The sequence below is a fragment of the Camelina sativa genome, chromosome 17 (assembly GCF_030686135.1).
Source record: "Camelina sativa cultivar CO46 ecotype springtype chromosome 17, ASM3068613v1".
NCBI lineage: Eukaryota > Viridiplantae > Streptophyta > Magnoliopsida > Brassicales > Brassicaceae > Camelina > Camelina sativa.
This window is the reverse complement of record NC_141896.1, coordinates 7,636,509-7,653,529: the sequence shown is the minus strand read 5'-3', so window position 1 is coordinate 7,653,529 and position 17,021 is coordinate 7,636,509. Positions and strand designations below refer to the sequence as shown.

General features: G+C 37.4%; 3 protein-coding genes across 4 annotated transcripts; 1 reads left to right on the top strand and 2 right to left on the bottom strand.

Moving 5' to 3' along the window:
• Window positions 1–158: 158 nt before the first annotated feature.
• On the bottom strand, window positions 159–3,830 carry LOC104756107 (D-3-phosphoglycerate dehydrogenase 2, chloroplastic). Its single transcript, XM_010478634.3, has 3 exons — window positions 3,009–3,830; window positions 1,365–1,852; window positions 159–1,261 (listed from the first exon to the last, which is right to left on the bottom strand). Exons 1-3 carry the CDS (start codon window positions 3,625–3,627, stop codon window positions 494–496), a joined length of 1,875 nt encoding a protein of 624 aa, XP_010476936.1. The 5' UTR covers window positions 3,628–3,830; the 3' UTR covers window positions 159–493.
• A 1,112-nt stretch (window positions 3,831–4,942) lies between these two features.
• On the bottom strand, window positions 4,943–6,612 carry LOC104756106 (ESCRT-related protein CHMP1A). Its single transcript, XM_010478633.3, has 2 exons — window positions 5,672–6,612; window positions 4,943–5,419 (listed from the first exon to the last, which is right to left on the bottom strand). The coding sequence occupies exons 1-2, from the start codon at window positions 5,994–5,996 to the stop codon at window positions 5,133–5,135; spliced, it is 612 nt and encodes a 203-aa protein (XP_010476935.1). The 5' UTR covers window positions 5,997–6,612; the 3' UTR covers window positions 4,943–5,132.
• Window positions 6,613–8,885: 2,273 nt separating this feature from the next.
• On the top strand, window positions 8,886–13,963 carry LOC104756105 (serine/threonine protein phosphatase 2A 55 kDa regulatory subunit B beta isoform). 2 transcript variants are annotated; one of them, XM_010478631.3, is made up of 14 exons: window positions 8,886–9,427; window positions 10,251–10,354; window positions 10,441–10,536; window positions 10,629–10,748; window positions 11,005–11,187; window positions 11,481–11,572; window positions 11,691–11,809; window positions 11,956–12,079; window positions 12,285–12,408; window positions 12,516–12,584; window positions 12,666–12,757; window positions 12,857–12,934; window positions 13,021–13,088; window positions 13,170–13,963. In XM_010478631.3, the coding sequence occupies exons 1-14, from the start codon at window positions 9,310–9,312 to the stop codon at window positions 13,304–13,306; spliced, it is 1,524 nt and encodes a 507-aa protein (XP_010476933.1). In that variant the 5' UTR covers window positions 8,886–9,309; the 3' UTR covers window positions 13,307–13,963. The 2 variants fall into 2 exon arrangements, with proteins under 2 accessions (XP_010476933.1, XP_010476934.1); XM_010478632.3 differs by having other exon boundaries at window positions 8,910–9,427; window positions 11,005–11,184.
• The last annotated feature ends 3,058 nt before the right edge of the window (window positions 13,964–17,021 follow it).

The following is a 17,021-nucleotide window of genomic DNA, read 5'->3' as shown; positions in this document are numbered from 1 at the left end:
GTATTCCACCAAGTTTTATTAATATTACCAGATGACAAAAAAAAAAAAAAAAGTACTGGTTGGTCGTCAGTTTTGTAGGTCCCAAATGGACTTAAATAAGAAGAAACTTCTATACACATGTTTCCATCACCAAACCCTAGGATGTTGAAAAATGAAACTGACTTCAATGGATTTTCACATTAGATTACAATGAGGTTTGCAAATTACACATTTTAGTCACACAAGTTCACAAGGGCCAACTAAACCCTAAGATTTCAGTTTCCCTAAACACACACATTTCTTTGACATCTAGAAACAAGAGAAACATGACTTTAGCCATAACCTGCCATTACATATACCATAAGAAAGCAAATCAAGACCAATGTAAAAAGTACCAAGAGACTCACACTCACTCACACTGCCACAGATTCTCTACAGCTTAACCACTGGATAAACACACCTAATTAATCCGGGTGTCACAGTTTTATTCTCACTGCAAATTCCATCTCAAACTTTATAGTTTCAGAAACACAAACTCTGCAATCGCAGAAACGCCTCCAATCCTCTCGAGTGTTTTGCTGTTTGGTTCTTCATCAACTCCTATCGCCATTATAGCTTGTTTCCTCACAACTGTTCTTCCAACACTCATGAAATTCACATTCACGTTTTGTTCCCCAAGTATGTTACCAACCTGTCCAATCATCCCTGGTTGATCCACTTGCCTGCACAGTATCAGATTCCCTTCAAGGCTCACATCCACAGCAAATGATCCCACGCAAGTTAAATGCGGCACTCCGTACTTCACCTTCCCTTCGATACTTATATCTCCAGACTCAGAGACGGCACCAGCAAAATTCGACTCCACATTCAGAATCTGAACTTGGATAGAATCAATAGGGTACTCTGGTGATGTATCAACCACCATTCGTTCCTCACTGATACGAAGACCCTTTTGCTTAGCTATGAAATCAGCATTCACCAGGTTGACGTATGAATCTGAGATCGGTTCAATGATTCCTTTTGTGATCATCGCACGGAGTAGTCTTGTGTCCAAATCATCTCGGTCACGAGCTGACCGATACACAACCTTGATGGACTGTACTCCTTTACCTCCAGATACTAACTGCACAGCTAACCTCCCAATCTTCTCAGCTAAGACAATGTAAGGAGTCAACTCAGACAAGACCTCAGGAGCCACCATTGGAGCATTGACTGCAGTAGCTGATAACTCTCCTTTCAATGCCCCTGCAACCGCCTCTGCTATCTCAATGGCTACACCTTCCTATAAATATCAAGAACCATTGATCTCATTAACTAGAACAATATTTCGCGTAGAGAGATGAATTTACTCGTTAAGTAATATCAAGAAGATCAAGAAGTGATACCTGAGCTTCTTTTGTGCTAGCTCCAAGATGAGGTGTGACAGTAACATTTTCATGTTGAATTAATTTACTGTCTTTCGACGGTGGCTCCTCACAGAACACATCTAATGCTGCCTGAGCAACGATTCCAGCATCGAGAGCTCTAACGAGAGCATCCTCATCGATAACACCTCCTCTAGCGACATTAACGAGACGAACACCTTTCTTCATCTTAGAGAAGGTTTCGTCGTTGAAGACCTTCTTCGTGGCCGGAGTTAAAGGCATGTGCAAAGACACGAAATCGGCTGTGGAGATAGCTTGGTCGAAAGAGACAAGATCGACACCGAGAGCTCTGGCTCTGTCAGCTGGCGCGTAAGGGTCGTGAGAGATAACGTTCATGCCTAAACCCTTGGCTCGTCTCGCCACCTCAGTACCGACTTTACCGAAACCCATCACGGCCAAGGTTTTTCCGACGAGTGATACGCCGACGTACTTGCTCCTCTCCCATTTTCCTGCAAACTCCACGGATGAGTCAACTCAAAAATGATTTACAAGACAAGACTTACAAAAGAACTCATTTATTAATTAAAAACAGACAAAATTACTTAGAAGAAATAGTCATATTTTTCATCTCTACACTTTATGTCTCGATCGTGTAATTGATGTTTTGACTGACTATTCCACATTAACAGTACCGGAAACAAATAATTAAGTCTTATCAATTATATAAATTATAATACATGCTTATTTTAAAATGACCCACTTGTGTATTTTGTGTATTAAAATATCCTACAAAGTCTGCATTATTGTAATTAGTCAAGTTGCTCCTACACACCGAATCAATTAAGGGTGATTAAAAAACTGTAATAATAAAAATAATAACGAATTTTAGTAGTCATGATAATTTCAATTTCCAGAATGGGTGGAACTCATGAGAGTTGTGTGGCGCGTCAAATTAGTATAAATTCGTGATTTTAGAAACTAGACTCCAATAATTAATTTGTGCACTGTGGTTGGTAAATGATGAATGACTCGGAGGAAAGTAATATTGCAGACAGTACAAATATGGGGACCATATTTTACTTTGACAAGTTTATTTTGTTTTGGTGTTTGTTTTTTTTTTCCCATCTTACTTGGAGAGGAATATGATTTATCTATTTTTGAAAAAGACTAGAAATTATACAAATACATACGATCGTGAGAAGAGGAATAGTCACGTTTGGATATTTTTGTTTCTACTTACGTAAACAAATTTAATTTCTACTGCTAATAAGACTTTTCAGTTCTAGAGTGACATAATTGCCACTTCTATCTCTACAATTATTGCGTAACTCCAACTAATATTGAACAATAATTACAAAACTAGACCAACGCCACTAAGTTGTAATAATTCAGATGGACCATGGCTCTCAAAGATGACAAGATCTGATGACCAAAAACCAAGTATAAAAGTATTTCATACTAGTATATAACTATATATTAAATATTAACGAATTATCTAAAACATGTTAGATTAGTTTCTTCTCGTGATGAAATGTATAAGCTAGCTTCAAATTAATAAAAGAAATAAATCTAGATCTAGTTTGGTACAAAGTGTCAATCAATGTCTCAATATCATTTAAACATAATAAAAATGGCTAAATCAAGATTTTGTATGCAGGAACATACCGGCTTTAATAGAAGCGTCGGCCTGAGCGACGTTACGTGCCATAGAAGCAAGCAAAGCTATTCCATGTTCGGCGGCAGCAACTGTATTAGCCGTGGGAGCATTAACAACCAAACAGCCGTGCTCCGTTGCAGCCTGCAGATCAACATTGTCAATCCCAACTCCGGCTCTTCCCACCACTTTCAACCTCCCCTTCGCCGCCTCAAACACTTCCCTCGTCACTTTAGTTCCGCTTCTCACGATCAGAGCGTCACTCTCCGCTACTTTCTTCTTCAGATCCTCGGGGGAAAGCTCGTAAGAGCAGTCAACGTCGCCGAAGTCCCGGAGAAGATTCAGGCCGGCTTCTCCGAGTTTCTCGGCGACTAAGATCCTCGGCTTTGGAAGCGTTGGAATGTCTTGATCAGAATCAGATCCGACGGAGGAGAATTTGTTATCCTCTGTTAACGTCGTTTGCTCTACGGTTTTCAAGGCGGCGCTTGTTGCCGTTAACTTGACGTTAGTTGCGTAGCGGCGGTGGAGGGAGGTAGGGAGGAGGGAGAATCTAGAAGAGGGCGACGGTGAAGGAGATGTCCACCGTGTGTTGACGGCTTTGACGGATGAACACGAAGATGAAATTGCCATGATTCTGTTTTTTTTGTTTTACTCTGTTTAAGGGTGAGTTTGTGAGTGTGTGAAGAAGGGCTAAAGTGGTTGGTTATTAAATAGAGAGCTTATTACTAGAGGTGATTGATAAATTTTAGATTAATCTTTTTTATTTTGCAGTCAAAATTAATACTAAGGGCCTAACTACCAAAAATTGCATGAGATATGTCGTTCAATTGTTTGGTAAGAAGCAGTGTTCAAGAAAGCGGTCTAGGCATGGACCCAGAGTATGGCGATTTTGTCTAGCTAGGTTGCATCATTGTCGCAATAAAATATATCATATTAAAATAAGCATTCATATAACTAATTATATCCATTTTTAAAAATGTTGAAATTTGGTGACCGATTTTATTTTTAAACGATGTGTTGTAATCAAATATTTTTAACACGTGAAAATATAACTGTTAATATAATTGTAATTGTTGATATAATCTTTACACTAAAATATGCACATTGTCGTCTACTTTTGTTTTTTTTTTATCATCTATATTAGTATTATAGTATGTTAATAATCATCATCATGTGCATCCTTATTAATAAACGAAAAATAATTGACGACCAATCTTTTCTGTGATACTCCCACTAAAATGATGGAGTTTCTAAAAGCATCTTTAACCATTTAACTTTATTGTTTTTTATTTTGCAGAAAAATTAGATTCGCACTTTTCTATTTTTCCACATTACTATTAATAATAATATACACAAAATTAGTTGATATACAAGTGTATAAAAAAGAAATCGATAAAAGAACAACGACCTTGCAAAGTACAATAAACAAGACATGAGAATATTGAATGGTTCACTACACCAATCAGATGATACTGATACCTCAACTTATAAATCCTCTTCCCATCCCATCAAGCTGCTGTCTGCAGCTCCATCCGTTCAACCACAAACCTAGAATACCGCAAACACCATTCAAGAACCAGTATAAAAACTCTGCAAAAAGGACCTTCTAGCATCATCGCAGAAACTGGGCTACTTTCCACTTCTGGTATCCCCAACACCCTCAAATGCTCTCTTCCATCCTCTATCTAACAATCAGAACGTGATATCTATACCCTTATGGACCTGGAAATATTGGTGACAGTACTACCAGAAAGATCATCAAAGGTAATCAACACTTGTGGGTTCTACAGTCAATCTCAAACATCAAGTAGTTAATGAAATTTCTAGTGCTAAAGCATCAAGTGTTTAATATCCGATGAAGTAACTCCTGTTATTGCAACAAAATCAGAAAAGTAGGTAGTATATTTGATATGTAGAGGTGATCAGAACTAAATACAGAGTAATGTTAGAAGTAAAACATGATCTGCTCTTACATCACTGTAAAAGCAGACTCAAGGTTTTATAACAGAAGCGTATTCCAGAGTGAGCAATATACACAAACATTCCCATCACGTTCATGGATTAATAGTATCAAATCAACATGTTGATAAAAGTAGATTCCAAACACATTTTGTTTGTTTGTTAGGTTCGTTAAATTACCCTCTGGCTTTAAGCTCAGCGAGTCTCCTGGATAAATCATCCTCCTCAACTTTCTCTTCAGTCTTGGTAGGAATAGCATGACCAGCAGGCTGAGGCAGTCCAACAGAAACTTCAAGACCGTAATCATCTGCTACTTGCTGCATCAAGCTGTTAACTTCTCCCTCTGGAGTCGACAATGAAGTCGAGCCAGCCATTGCATTCTCCATGAACTCAGCTTGAACTTCCATGTTCACAAACTGTTTCTCAAACGAGTCCATTGTCTCTGACATCTTCTGTAAGTTGCCTGTTGCAATGAACCAACATATCAGAAGATGAGAACCTGAGTTGCTACAGTACAATGTAATCACTCAGTCTATCTTCTTCTCCCTCCATACTAAACTAAACTTAACAAAAGAGAGCAATCTCTGTAACCACACACACACTACTTCAATTCAAGCTATTTCATCAAAAGCAACCCATAAAGGTATAATTTTTCAAATCTATACTATAATGCTGAGAGCACCAAAAATGTCAGTAAATTGGATTGTGAAAGTACCGGTGGCAAGAGAAGATTCGAGGGATTTGACAATGTTAGTCATAGATTTGGTGATGGTGGCCATCTTGGCCTGAGTATCAAGGCGAGCAACAACAGCGTCCAAGCGAGAGGAGAGACGAAGGTAGTTCATCTGCTCGCTGCGCTTGCGAATAGCGTTCTCGGCATAGATCCGAGCACCATCCATGTTACCTTTCTCAATGGCTTTCTTCACCTTGAGCTTCTCCGACTTCTCCTCTTTCTCGCACTTCCTCGATTGCCTCTGCAGAGACTTTGACGTGAATTTCAATTCAAAGATTTGGTTCATCAGCTTGTCCGTATTACCCATATCGATCACCTTTTTTCCAAAAATAGTCGATTCTTTGATCAATCGGCAGAAATGAGCAGATCGGAATAATTTAGGGTTCTTTCGAATTTGGGATAAGCTCTGAAGGAATCAATGTCCAAAATGCCATATATTGGCCAAAAAAAGCTAGAATGCCATATCACATTTATTTATTTATTTTTTTAATTTATTTAAATCAAAATATTTGGAAAATACCAAAAACCTTTTAACCTAATATTCATTCAATTTTTTTCCTTTCAGTTTTCTCTCTCTCCCTCGCCGAGATCTAAAAAACAGAGAGATTTTTTTTTTTGAATGTTCTTAGATTTCTCTTCTAATCGTTGGTGATGAAGAGAAAGTGAAATCTAAGAAAAGGATGATGATTTGCAGTGGATATAAGGATTTGCGGTGAAGGAGGAAGTGAAGAGGAACAACAAAGATGGTGTAAAACGAGTTGGTGATGAAGAAGGAAGATCTGGATGAGTAAATGGACGGTGGAGGAAGCCATGGAGAGGTTAAAATCGGGGGTTGATGGCGGAGGAAGTAATGAGGAAGAGTAATCTGACGACGGCGGCGCTAGGGTTTAGAATAATTAGTTGGTTTCATGACAGTTGTACCTACTGTATAGATCATTTGTACTAGTTGTACTTTTATATATTAGTTGTACCAATTGTTCTATTCTCTATCAGTTGTACTCATTATAATATTATATCTTAGTTGTACCAATTGTATTAATTGTCCTATTGTACCAGTTGTCCGATTTTCTCTCAGTTGTTCTAGTTGTATTTCGTCTCTGATTTCATTAAGGGTAATTTAGGAATATCACATTTTTTATGGCACGCAGATTAAACACTGGCATGCCAGATTTTTTCTTCTTGTTTTATGGCATTTTGGCCTCTGTCCCACTCTGAAGCGTGTTTCTTCCGCAGGAAATGATTTGATTTGATTACTTTTTTAAACGAGGAAGCTTCTTCTTTCCTATATATCGAATTGGACTGACTGGTTCAATTATTCGGTTATATCCGGTTTAGTTTATTAAATTACACAATTTTTTTTGACTTTTTCTGTAGTTTCAATCAAAAATTAATGAAACTATTATCTGGTATAAAATATAGTAATACTTTTAAACTAGATTAAAGATCCGTGCTAGAGCACGGCTTGAAATTCATTTTATTTATATTATAATTTTTATAGAAAATATAATTTATCTGATTTTTTAAAAAGTTGTTTTTAGATAAAACATTTTCTAATAAAATCATATGCTAAATATGAAGGCTTGAAAAAAGATACATATTTTGTAAGTTTTATATTGTTAATGATTCTAGATAAGTACTCGTGCTATAACACTGGTTAAATTTTATTTCGTAATCTATCTTGTAAACTACTATTTAACTTGTAACCAATCAACCTATCAATTTTGTAATCTATCTTTAGTTAACATTGTGGTCTATTGATAAAATCTGTGGAAAATAAATTTGTAATATTGTGTTTAAAGATCTTTGAAAACAACGTGATATACAGTAAAACCTCTATAAATTAATAATGTTGGGATCAAGACATTTTATTAATTTATAGTGATATTAATTTATCTATAAATTAATAATTATTAATTTATAGATATATTTTTAATTGTTTAAATTATTTAAAATTATGAATTGGAACAACTATAACGAAATAAGATTAAACTTTCGAATGTTATAAATTTTATGGTTTAGGAATTGAACTTGTAATATTTAGAAAGCATTATTGACAATAAATTACTAATACTATAGACAAATTGACTTATACACATGACATACATAAATTCAAATTTATGAAAATAATACCAATTCTCCTATTTTTATAATCTGTCAAATTATCAAATTGTAAATAATGAATATCTAAAAATTAAAATTTAAAATTTAATTATTTGTATGACATGTTATAAAATATTTTAGAGATATCATTATAGTTTGAAAATATAACATTACAATTGTTCTATAGAAATGAGTTTAGAAGAAACATACACTATTATATATATATATATATATATATTTATATTTACATGATTATTAATTTATGATATTATTGGGACCATATTTTACATGGAGATTTCAAAAAAATTATTATCTTATTATCTTATCGAATATTGTTAATTTTTACACTGGCCCGACTTGGGACCAACAAAATTTATTAATTTATAGTATTTATTAATTTATAGAGTATTAATTTATAGAGGTTTTACTGTATGATTAAAATCTTCCAAAAATACAGTTTGGAATATCCATGATTTTATTTATTACCATTAATATATCAATTATCAATTTGGAATATCCCTAAATATTTAGGTGTAACCGATTAATATTAATACATATAGATTAATTTATAACCTATCTATAATTTATTTATAACCATTTGTAATTATTTATTAAAAATATAAATTTTACAAAAACTATGTTGTGTATTTTCCTTTTATTAATAGTTAAAAAGGAGATTCGTGTGATTTGTACTGCATTTATCGTTTTTCTACCGCTTGGATAATCTCAAGAGTTAATTTTGACCGAAGAAAAAAAAAAAGTTGGGTTGTAAATAGTCTTTAATATGGAAAAATAATACTAAAGATTATAATGTTGAGAACTATTTTTGTTCAAGTATTTTTATTATAATATTGTTCTTGCAGAAAGAAAAACAATGTGCAATGGAATGATACTGTAATTTGGGGGAAAAAAATAATGATTAAGGAGTACTAATGATATTTATACATTTGCCCCCATCACATAACAGTGGCACCTCCACCATTGACCAATGGAGTGCGGATACATATGTCACCGTCCACTGATATTTTACCGGTCTAATAAAAAACATCACCGCTTGTATCTCTAACAAATACTTTAGAATCAGGACAAAAACATTATAGTATTGTTTAGACATTAACTTATATGATTTGTTCCTTCGTTTTGGTCTCCAAGGAACAAAAATAAATAAAAAATAAAAATAAAACTGTAATTACAGTTTTGTCCTTTTAGAGAGAGAAAAAGGTGAATGCGTTTTTTTTCTTCTATCGTTCCTCCATTTTCTACAGAGAGATATCTAGAGAGAGAAATATAATCATCGATCAAGTTGCTTCTTCAATCGCGAGAAGGAAAAAAAAAAAATCCATGAAGAAAACTATGGAATGGAATGTGAATCAAGGGATTTGGTTATGGTGATGTCGCGATCTTCGATTCGATTTGGCGATTGAAAAGTTCGAAGCTCAGATTTCAAGCTCGGCTTTTTTTTTTTTTTTTTTTTTTTAATTCCTTCATCTCTGTTGGATTATATAACTTGAAAAGATAAAATGAACGGTGGTGACGTTACCTCTTCCTCCGCCGCTACTAGTGGTCCTCCTCCGTCTTTAGACTGGAGATTCTCTCAGGTCTTCGGTGAGCGAACCGCCGGTGAAGAAGTCCAGGAAGGTAATTATTATCTACGCCCTGGTAGATTGCGAATTATTATATTGCTTCTCCTTTTTGTTTTTTAATTCGTTTTAGATCCTTGAGGAGTTAAGGGTTTGATTTGTGGTTTGGATCTGATTTGGATGATATGGATTAGTGAGTATTATTTATTCCTCTACTGTGACTTTGATTGCACTGTTTAGTAGGGTTTCTAAGTTCTATGACATTTGGATTCTTAGGGATTATGATATCAGAGCATCTCCATTCCCTTAACTCTTAAGTGACTCTTGTGAAGTTGGATGCTCTCAGTTTTGTTCAAGTTTTCAGCTGTTTTGTTGATTTGAATCATCTTGTATGGTAATGATAGTGTTAAGTTGAGTTTTGAGGGTAACCTAGATTGAAGCTTTTGTCTGTTCAATGCACATAGCCATGGATACTGTATCCACTGGTAGAATGCTTTCTCAACTCTAAAAAAACAGCTAAGAAAATCACATGAGGAAATTGTGTTTTTGAGCGACAAGTGTGAAGTGTTATCAGTGGTCACAATTTTTGGTTCATGAATTGGATTTTGTAATATTGAGTTGGTCTATATCTGCTCTCTTCTGGCTGATAAGACTGCGGGAGTCTGACGATGTCACTAGGTTGTCTTCAGAGATACTTTCCATATGAGATAAATTTAATCTGCTCTCATGTTATTGTATGTAGTCTTCTTTATCGGTTTATGTTCTCTATGTTATGTAGAAGAATATACTAGCTGCATTTCGAGGCTATTATGTTTTTAGCTTCTTGTATTTAGTGGTGACGTCTGATGTAACGATTCTGTTTGCACTATTTTCTTCCGCAGTTGACATCATTTCAGCCATCGAATTTGATAAAAGTGGAGACCATCTTGCAACTGGTGACCGTGGGGGCCGAGTAGTTCTTTTTGAGAGGACAGATACTAGAGATGTGAGGTTCTTTTTCGTCATTTATGCAATCTTCTTTCAAAAAATGTTGTATGCTGTAATGCATTATTGTGCATTGTTACTTGCCAGCATGGAGGGTCCAGGAGAGATCTTGAGCAGACAGATTACGCAGTCAGGCATCCTGAGTTTCGATATAAAACAGAATTTCAGAGTCATGAACCAGAGGTACATTATAATAATTTATCACCATATTTTATTTTTGAGTAAGTTTTGTTCCTTATGCTACTCTATTAAGCTTGCTCTTCAATCTGTTTCAGTTTGACTACCTCAAGAGTTTGGAGATAGAGGAGAAAATAAACAAAATTAGATGGTGTCAGCCAGCAAATGGTGCATTGTTTCTGCTTTCCACAAACGATAAAACCATCAAATATTGGAAGGTGCGACATCTAGATGTACCTTTACATCATATGACTACAAATTATAGGCGATTTCTAGCAATTCCTTTCTGACTAAGTTAATTTTCGCAATCTTGTTTCATATGCTTTATAGTGTAGTAATATATATATAGCGTCACGTATGAAAATGGTCTAGAAACTGCTAAATTATGCTTTCAAGACTCCATGCAAGAAAGAGAAATAGTTTTTGTTTATTTACTCTTATAATTTGACTTTTCATTCATTTGGGATCAAACAGGTACAAGAGAAGAAGATCAAGAAAATTTCTGAAATGAATATTGATCCATCGAAAGCAGAAAGTTCAAGTAGCCCTCCTCAACTAGTTGCTAATGGATTACCTGCCGATAAAGCACATGGCTACCTGAGCAATGACTTTTCTTTCCCGCCAGGAGGCATCCCATCTCTGCGTTTGCCTGTGGTAGTTGTACTCGATGCAATATTTTTTTCCTTTTCTATTGGGTGTCAATTGAAGTGAGTTCTAGTTTCAGGATTCTGGAAACTAAATGCATATAGATATCAAGCCTGTACACTATTTTACTGGAAATTGTGGATATTTTCGTCATGTTATTGATCCTGCTACTTGAGTTGTGAAACGTAGGGAATTAACTTGTGGCCTTGTTCCTTTTGTTGTAACCAAAACTCAGTACCAACTTACTGTCATGCATTAGTCAATTAGTACTTTGCTTGAATTAATGGGTCTTTCTGCATATTTAGGTTACTAGCCAGGAGACCAACCTTGTGGCTAGATGCCGAAGAGTGTATGCTCATGCTCATGATTACCATATTAATTCAATCTCTAATAGCAGGTAATCGTTTTCCTAAGTTTTCCCTCAAGTTATATGTTTAACTCATGATGTTTACCTTTCAGCATGGATTGCATTGTTTTGTTCCTTCAATAATTTATCATTCCCCTAATTTTTATAGTGATGGAGAAACCTTTATTTCGGCTGATGATCTGCGAGTAAATCTCTGGAATTTGGAAATCAGCAACCAGAGTTTCAATATTGTTGATGTTAAGCCCACAAACATGGAAGACCTAACTGGTATGCTATTTTGCTTATTCTGTTAGAAGTTATTCTATATGGTCTTAACATTGATTTATATGTCAAGAACCTCTTTGCTTTGAATGTGTTCTTTTCACGTTTACTGCTTGTTGAGCATGCTTCTAAATGATACATGGTCTCTGCAGAGGTAATTACATCAGCTGAGTTCCATCCTATCCATTGTAACATGCTCGCATATAGTAGTTCAAAAGGCTCCATCCGTTTGATTGATATGCGGCAATCAGCTCTATGTGATTCTCATACAAAATTGTAAGTTCTGTTCTCCTTAGCCTTTATTGAAAAAGGTAGTCTTTTTTCGGACATGAGCAGGTTTTGTTATGTGGTTAACTCATGTACAGTTCGAAGTAAGAAGTAGGTTATTCCAGTCTTCCTCTAGTCTTATCAGAAAGGACTTAGAATTGAAGATTATTAGGGTAAATTTCAGACCACTGACCATTGTTGCTTCATATCACAGATTTGAAGAACCAGAAGCACCTGGGTCAAGATCATTTTTCACAGAGATAATTGCCTCAATTTCAGATATTAAATTCTCAAAAGATGGGAGATACATACTTAGTCGCGATTACATGACGCTCAAGGTTTGAAATCATCGGGTTCCCATGTGTATAGTTTTCTGATTGTGGGCCAATATAGGTCTATTCTTCATTTTTTTTTTAAATATCTTCTGCCCTTTTCGATGTTTCAGCTGTGGGACATAAACATGGATTCTGGTCCAGTCGCATCTTACCAGGTTCATGAACATCTGAGACCCAGGGTAAGAGCTTTTTTTTGTGGCTTCTCTTATTTTGATGATCCTGTCTTGGAAACTAACCACATTATGTTTCACCGGTTACAGCTATGCGATCTATATGAAAATGACTCCATCTTTGATAAATTCGAGTGTTGTCTGAGTGGCGATGGATTGAGGGTAGCAACAGGTTCCTACAGGTTTGCTGCTTGTCTTCTGGTCATTACTATACTTTTCTATCGTGTATAAGAGAAGAACAAATGGCCAATTTTATTAAGCTTAATTTTCTAATGAACCAGCAATTTATTCCGCGTATTTGGAGCATCTCAAGGAAGTACTGAAGCTGCAACTTTGGAAGCTAGCAAAAACCCGATGAGGTAAATCAGAAATCAGAGAACATTGATAGCGAACCTTACGTCATAGAAGTATGTATTGATCAATTGCATCAATGGTCTATAATTAGGAGGCAAATCCAGACACCTGCGAGACCTTCCAGATCTATCGGCAGTATGACACGCGTGGTTAGACGAGGTTAGTAGTCGGAGTAACTGCAAAACCTTTTCCAACTTTTACTGTTTTCATGTGGAGTAAAAACTTGTATTATGGACGCAGGATCAGAGAGTCCCGGAACAGAGGCGAATGGGAACGCATATGATTTCACAACTAAGTTGCTTCATATGGCTTGGCACCCAACAGAAAACTCAATTGCTTGTGCAGCAGCAAACAGCTTGTACATGTACTATGCATGATTTGGAGAGAGAAAGAGAGAAGACAAAAACATGGAACCAGCTTGCTCCATTTTAACTTTCTCCTTTTTCAGGCTCTCTCTTCCCTCTTTCTCTTTCTCTTTCTATCTCTCTCTTTTAACTACCAAAGTCATGATGTAACCAGAAAAGGTGTAGTAGTAACAGAATTATGCTGTGACCAAAGACCAAAGCCTGACCAGTCACTGCAATTGGAGTCCACGAAAGAAGCAACAGTAATCTTTTCAGGAGTTAGAAGGTAAATTGTTGGGTTGGGAAAGAAAAGAAGAAGAGACCTTTTTTAACAGAAGGGTAATGTCTGAAATATCCGAACCACCCCTCCTACTTAGGTTGTCTTTTTTTGGGTTGCAGAAGGATAATTTTATTTTAATTTTTTTAGTTTCTATTACTCTCTTTTTTTCTTCTTATTTTTAAGAAACAGCATATGGTGTGTGGGATTTTTTTTAAGTATGAGACCATTGGGAGGGATGTGCTTCAAATTTGTTTATTGATTCTTTTGTCATATCTTCTTCTTCTTGAACACCACATATGGCTTTTGCTACTTGTCTATTTTTCAATTGTATCTTTCAGACACCCCTTTTGTGATTTTTAACTTTTACCCACAATAAAAAGAAAGGAGCTATCTCCTCAATTCTGTTATCATCGAATACAGTTTGCGATGCGCTTTGTCTAGCAAGTAACTAGAGTGTTATCATCGACTACAATGGTTTTAATATAAAGGACGTGATAAATATATAAATGCCTACGGAGCAACATACGTAACTAATTTGATATCTGCATAAGAAAATGAAACCATTCAACCAAGTGAAATGAGTCATCACTGTAATGGATGTTCGTGGTGCTACATATCTACAACGAAAAGTATAGTATATATTATATTCCTTTTTTTTTTCTGTATCCTTATACTAATGTTCTAAAGACATGAGGAAGAGGAATGAAAGAAACCTTTTTTTTTTATGCGGATCTACTGATAACGTCCGATAGAAATATGTATTATTCTATAGAGATATAGGGATTACACCACACATTGTTTTGTTGTCATGTTGAGACTTGTTTGGTTAGAATACCTTTTTAATTGTTATAGAAGAAATCTAATACAGACGATTATTGAAAAGATGTGGCCAGCAAAGAAAAGATGACGATCATTAACCCCAAGAATATTCTTTTTGGCATAGATTTGTCACTCAAGATTCCTCCCAACCTTCCTCGCTAGTGCCTTCCGATGGAATTCCAATAATATTATGATTGATCCAATGTTTGAGGTTAAATTTCCTGGTTTTTAACTTTATTGATAAAGTGTGTGACCTCACCTAATCGATAAAGCAACTAATCCGTTCCCATGCACATTCATATTTTCATTCCAATTGTCAATTGGCCATTGTTGGAGCTAGAAACAACAATTAGAAGAATAAGTTTGTAAAATGAGATCTGGGCAGACTTTCGGTACAAGTCGACTTAGAACTATGAAAAACAACGAACTGGACTTTTGTATTCACTTTTTCTATTGATTCGCTCTGAGCTTGATTACATGTGTTGTGTCCTTCACATTCATCTGCTATTTAAACTAAAATTCCTCGAAACCCTTCCTGAACGTCTCGCTGCAATCTCGGCTCCCCAATCCCGATTTCTTCTCCAGGTTGACTTCATCCTCCTGCTCGGGTTTTCCTCCATGGGCCCTTACTGGGCCTCTTTTCCTGGCCTGCGCGTACGCCCTAATGGGCTTATTTGGTGGGCCTTATGATCGTCGAAACCCAACACCAACAATTGCCCCCCAGCCTTTTAACCTATTTTTGGGAGGGTTGAAAGGCGAATATCCAGAGAATCTTTCATGTCGTTTCGGTTTCGCGATCTTCCTCGGGGAAGGCTCAATGAATCTCGGCTTCCGAGATCTTCGTGATGATTACCCCTCTCTCCTAGGATCCAACGGTGGAGCCGAAAGGTTTGAACGGTTTAGATTAGAGGAGAGAGAGATTCGTGGGATTACAAAGAACGACGTCAATTATGACCTATAAGTCATAAATCACACGTCTCGGGGTATATGGAACTCTCCTAGGCCGGCTTACGGACAGCGGGAAATGTTCCCCGGGCACTTAATTTGTGAACTCTGTAGAATTCACTAAAAATTTGCTATTTGGGGATGAAGTCCTTTGAGGTTTTCCAAATTGGGTAGTGAAATCTTATTTGCTTTCACGTGAGGTCGTGGGGTGCGGACTGTTAGCTAGAGCTCTGTTGACCTTGTTGTTTTTTTTTTGTTTTTGATGAAGTGTTCGAAAAAGCTTGAAACGGTTGCAAGACAGTGCGAAATTCGCATGTGCTGTTTGGTGTCGTAGGTACGTTTATTTGTAGGCAATTTCGTCGCGCCGTTAGAAAGAGTTATTGTTTGTTGATTTGGTATATTTGGTAACGGTGCACCAGGTCATGGTAAAATTCGCGTTTTATTTGGAAAGATTTTGCGGAGCGGATCGAGTTGGGAAGGTGGCTGCGCTCAGGATATTGAGCTGCCTACGTACCCCGTAAGGGGATCAAGCCAGGTCGTAGTTCGATTATTATGGATACCTCTTAGAAGTATTTTTTGAGGTTCATGACGTTCCAAGGCCGGAGCTCGGCTTTACCGTTGCTCTCGTCTACGAGGCGATATACGCCATTGCGAACGACCTCGGTGATACGGAAAGGTCCTTCCCATTTGGTTCCCATTTTGCCGGCGTTCTTTTCTTTTCTGTGATCGAACATTCGACGGAGTACTCGGTCCCCGACGGCGAAACGCCGAGGTCGGATCTTCGAGTTATAGAAGCGAGCGATGGCATTCTGGTAATTTTGAACACGCACGTAGGCTTGTTCTCTCTTTTCGTCGATGACGTCGAGGTGATCGCGCAGCGCTTCGCTATTTTCCTCCTCATTCTCGGGGGAAACAGCTCGGCGAATCCTGCCTATGGTAACTTCTGCCGGTATTACGGCCTCAATTCCGTAGGCTAAGGAGAACGCGGTCTCGCCCGTGCTGCCACGCGGCGTAGTTCGGGTGGCCCACAATACTCCGGGGAGCTGAGCGTCCCAGCCTGACTTCGCCGAGGTGTACTACTAAAACCATTTACGGTGCTTTTGATGAGTTATGGATCTTGGCCAGGGCGGCCCGCTCCTCTTCTGCTCGGGCGAAATTAATCGACCTATGGAGTGCGTCGTCGAGCGGCGGGGGTTGTCGAACGGTGAGCTCTTCGCGGAATTTCGAGGTGTACCATAAGCCATGCCGAAGGGCTGCCAGGGCAACCTCGTCGTTTAGGTTGGTTATCCTGGCTTTGGTTGACTTGAAGCGATTGATGTAATCGCGGAGCGGTTCGTCTTTTTCTTGGACGAGAAGCCAAAGGTCTGATTCGGTCACCTTAGCTTGGAAAAAGACTGAATACTGCTTCAAAAATGCCGAGGCGAGCTGATCGAAGCTGTCAATGGAGTTAGATTCCAAAGTGGCGAACCATTCCAACGCCGGTCCCACCAGGTTCTCGGCGAAGTAACGGCAGTAGCCGGCTTCACACTCGTCGTCGGTGAGATAAGCTTTTGTTATGGCTAATCTGAAAGCTCGGAGGTGCGCTCCCGGGTCCGTTATACCCGCGTATTCGGGAAGGCGGAGCTTGCCCACGTCACGAAGGCGAACCTTCGCGATTCGGTCTGTGAACGGGGTACGCCTTGTTTCGGCGATCACGCGATCGAT

Coding starts and splice junctions, on each gene's coding strand:
- LOC104756107 (XM_010478634.3), bottom strand. CDS start 3,627: ATGGCAATTTCATCTTCGTGTTCATCCGTCAAAGCCGTCAACACACGG. Junction 1,853..3,008: donor CGACGCTTCTATTAAAGCCG/GTATGTTCCTGC, acceptor TGGAGTTTGCAG/GAAAATGGGAGAGGAGCAAG. Junction 1,262..1,364: donor CTAGCACAAAAGAAGCTCAG/GTATCACTTCTT, acceptor TGATATTTATAG/GAAGGTGTAGCCATTGAGAT.
- LOC104756105 (XM_010478631.3), top strand. CDS start 9,310: ATGAACGGTGGTGACGTTACCTCTTCCTCCGCCGCTACTAGTGGTCCT. Junction 10,537..10,628: donor TTCAGAGTCATGAACCAGAG/GTACATTATAAT, acceptor AATCTGTTTCAG/TTTGACTACCTCAAGAGTTT. Junction 12,080..12,284: donor TGTGATTCTCATACAAAATT/GTAAGTTCTGTT, acceptor TTCATATCACAG/ATTTGAAGAACCAGAAGCAC.
- LOC104756106 (XM_010478633.3), bottom strand. CDS start 5,996: ATGGGTAATACGGACAAGCTGATGAACCAAATCTTTGAATTGAAATTC. Junction 5,420..5,671: donor CGAATCTTCTCTTGCCACCG/GTACTTTCACAA, acceptor TCATTGCAACAG/GCAACTTACAGAAGATGTCA.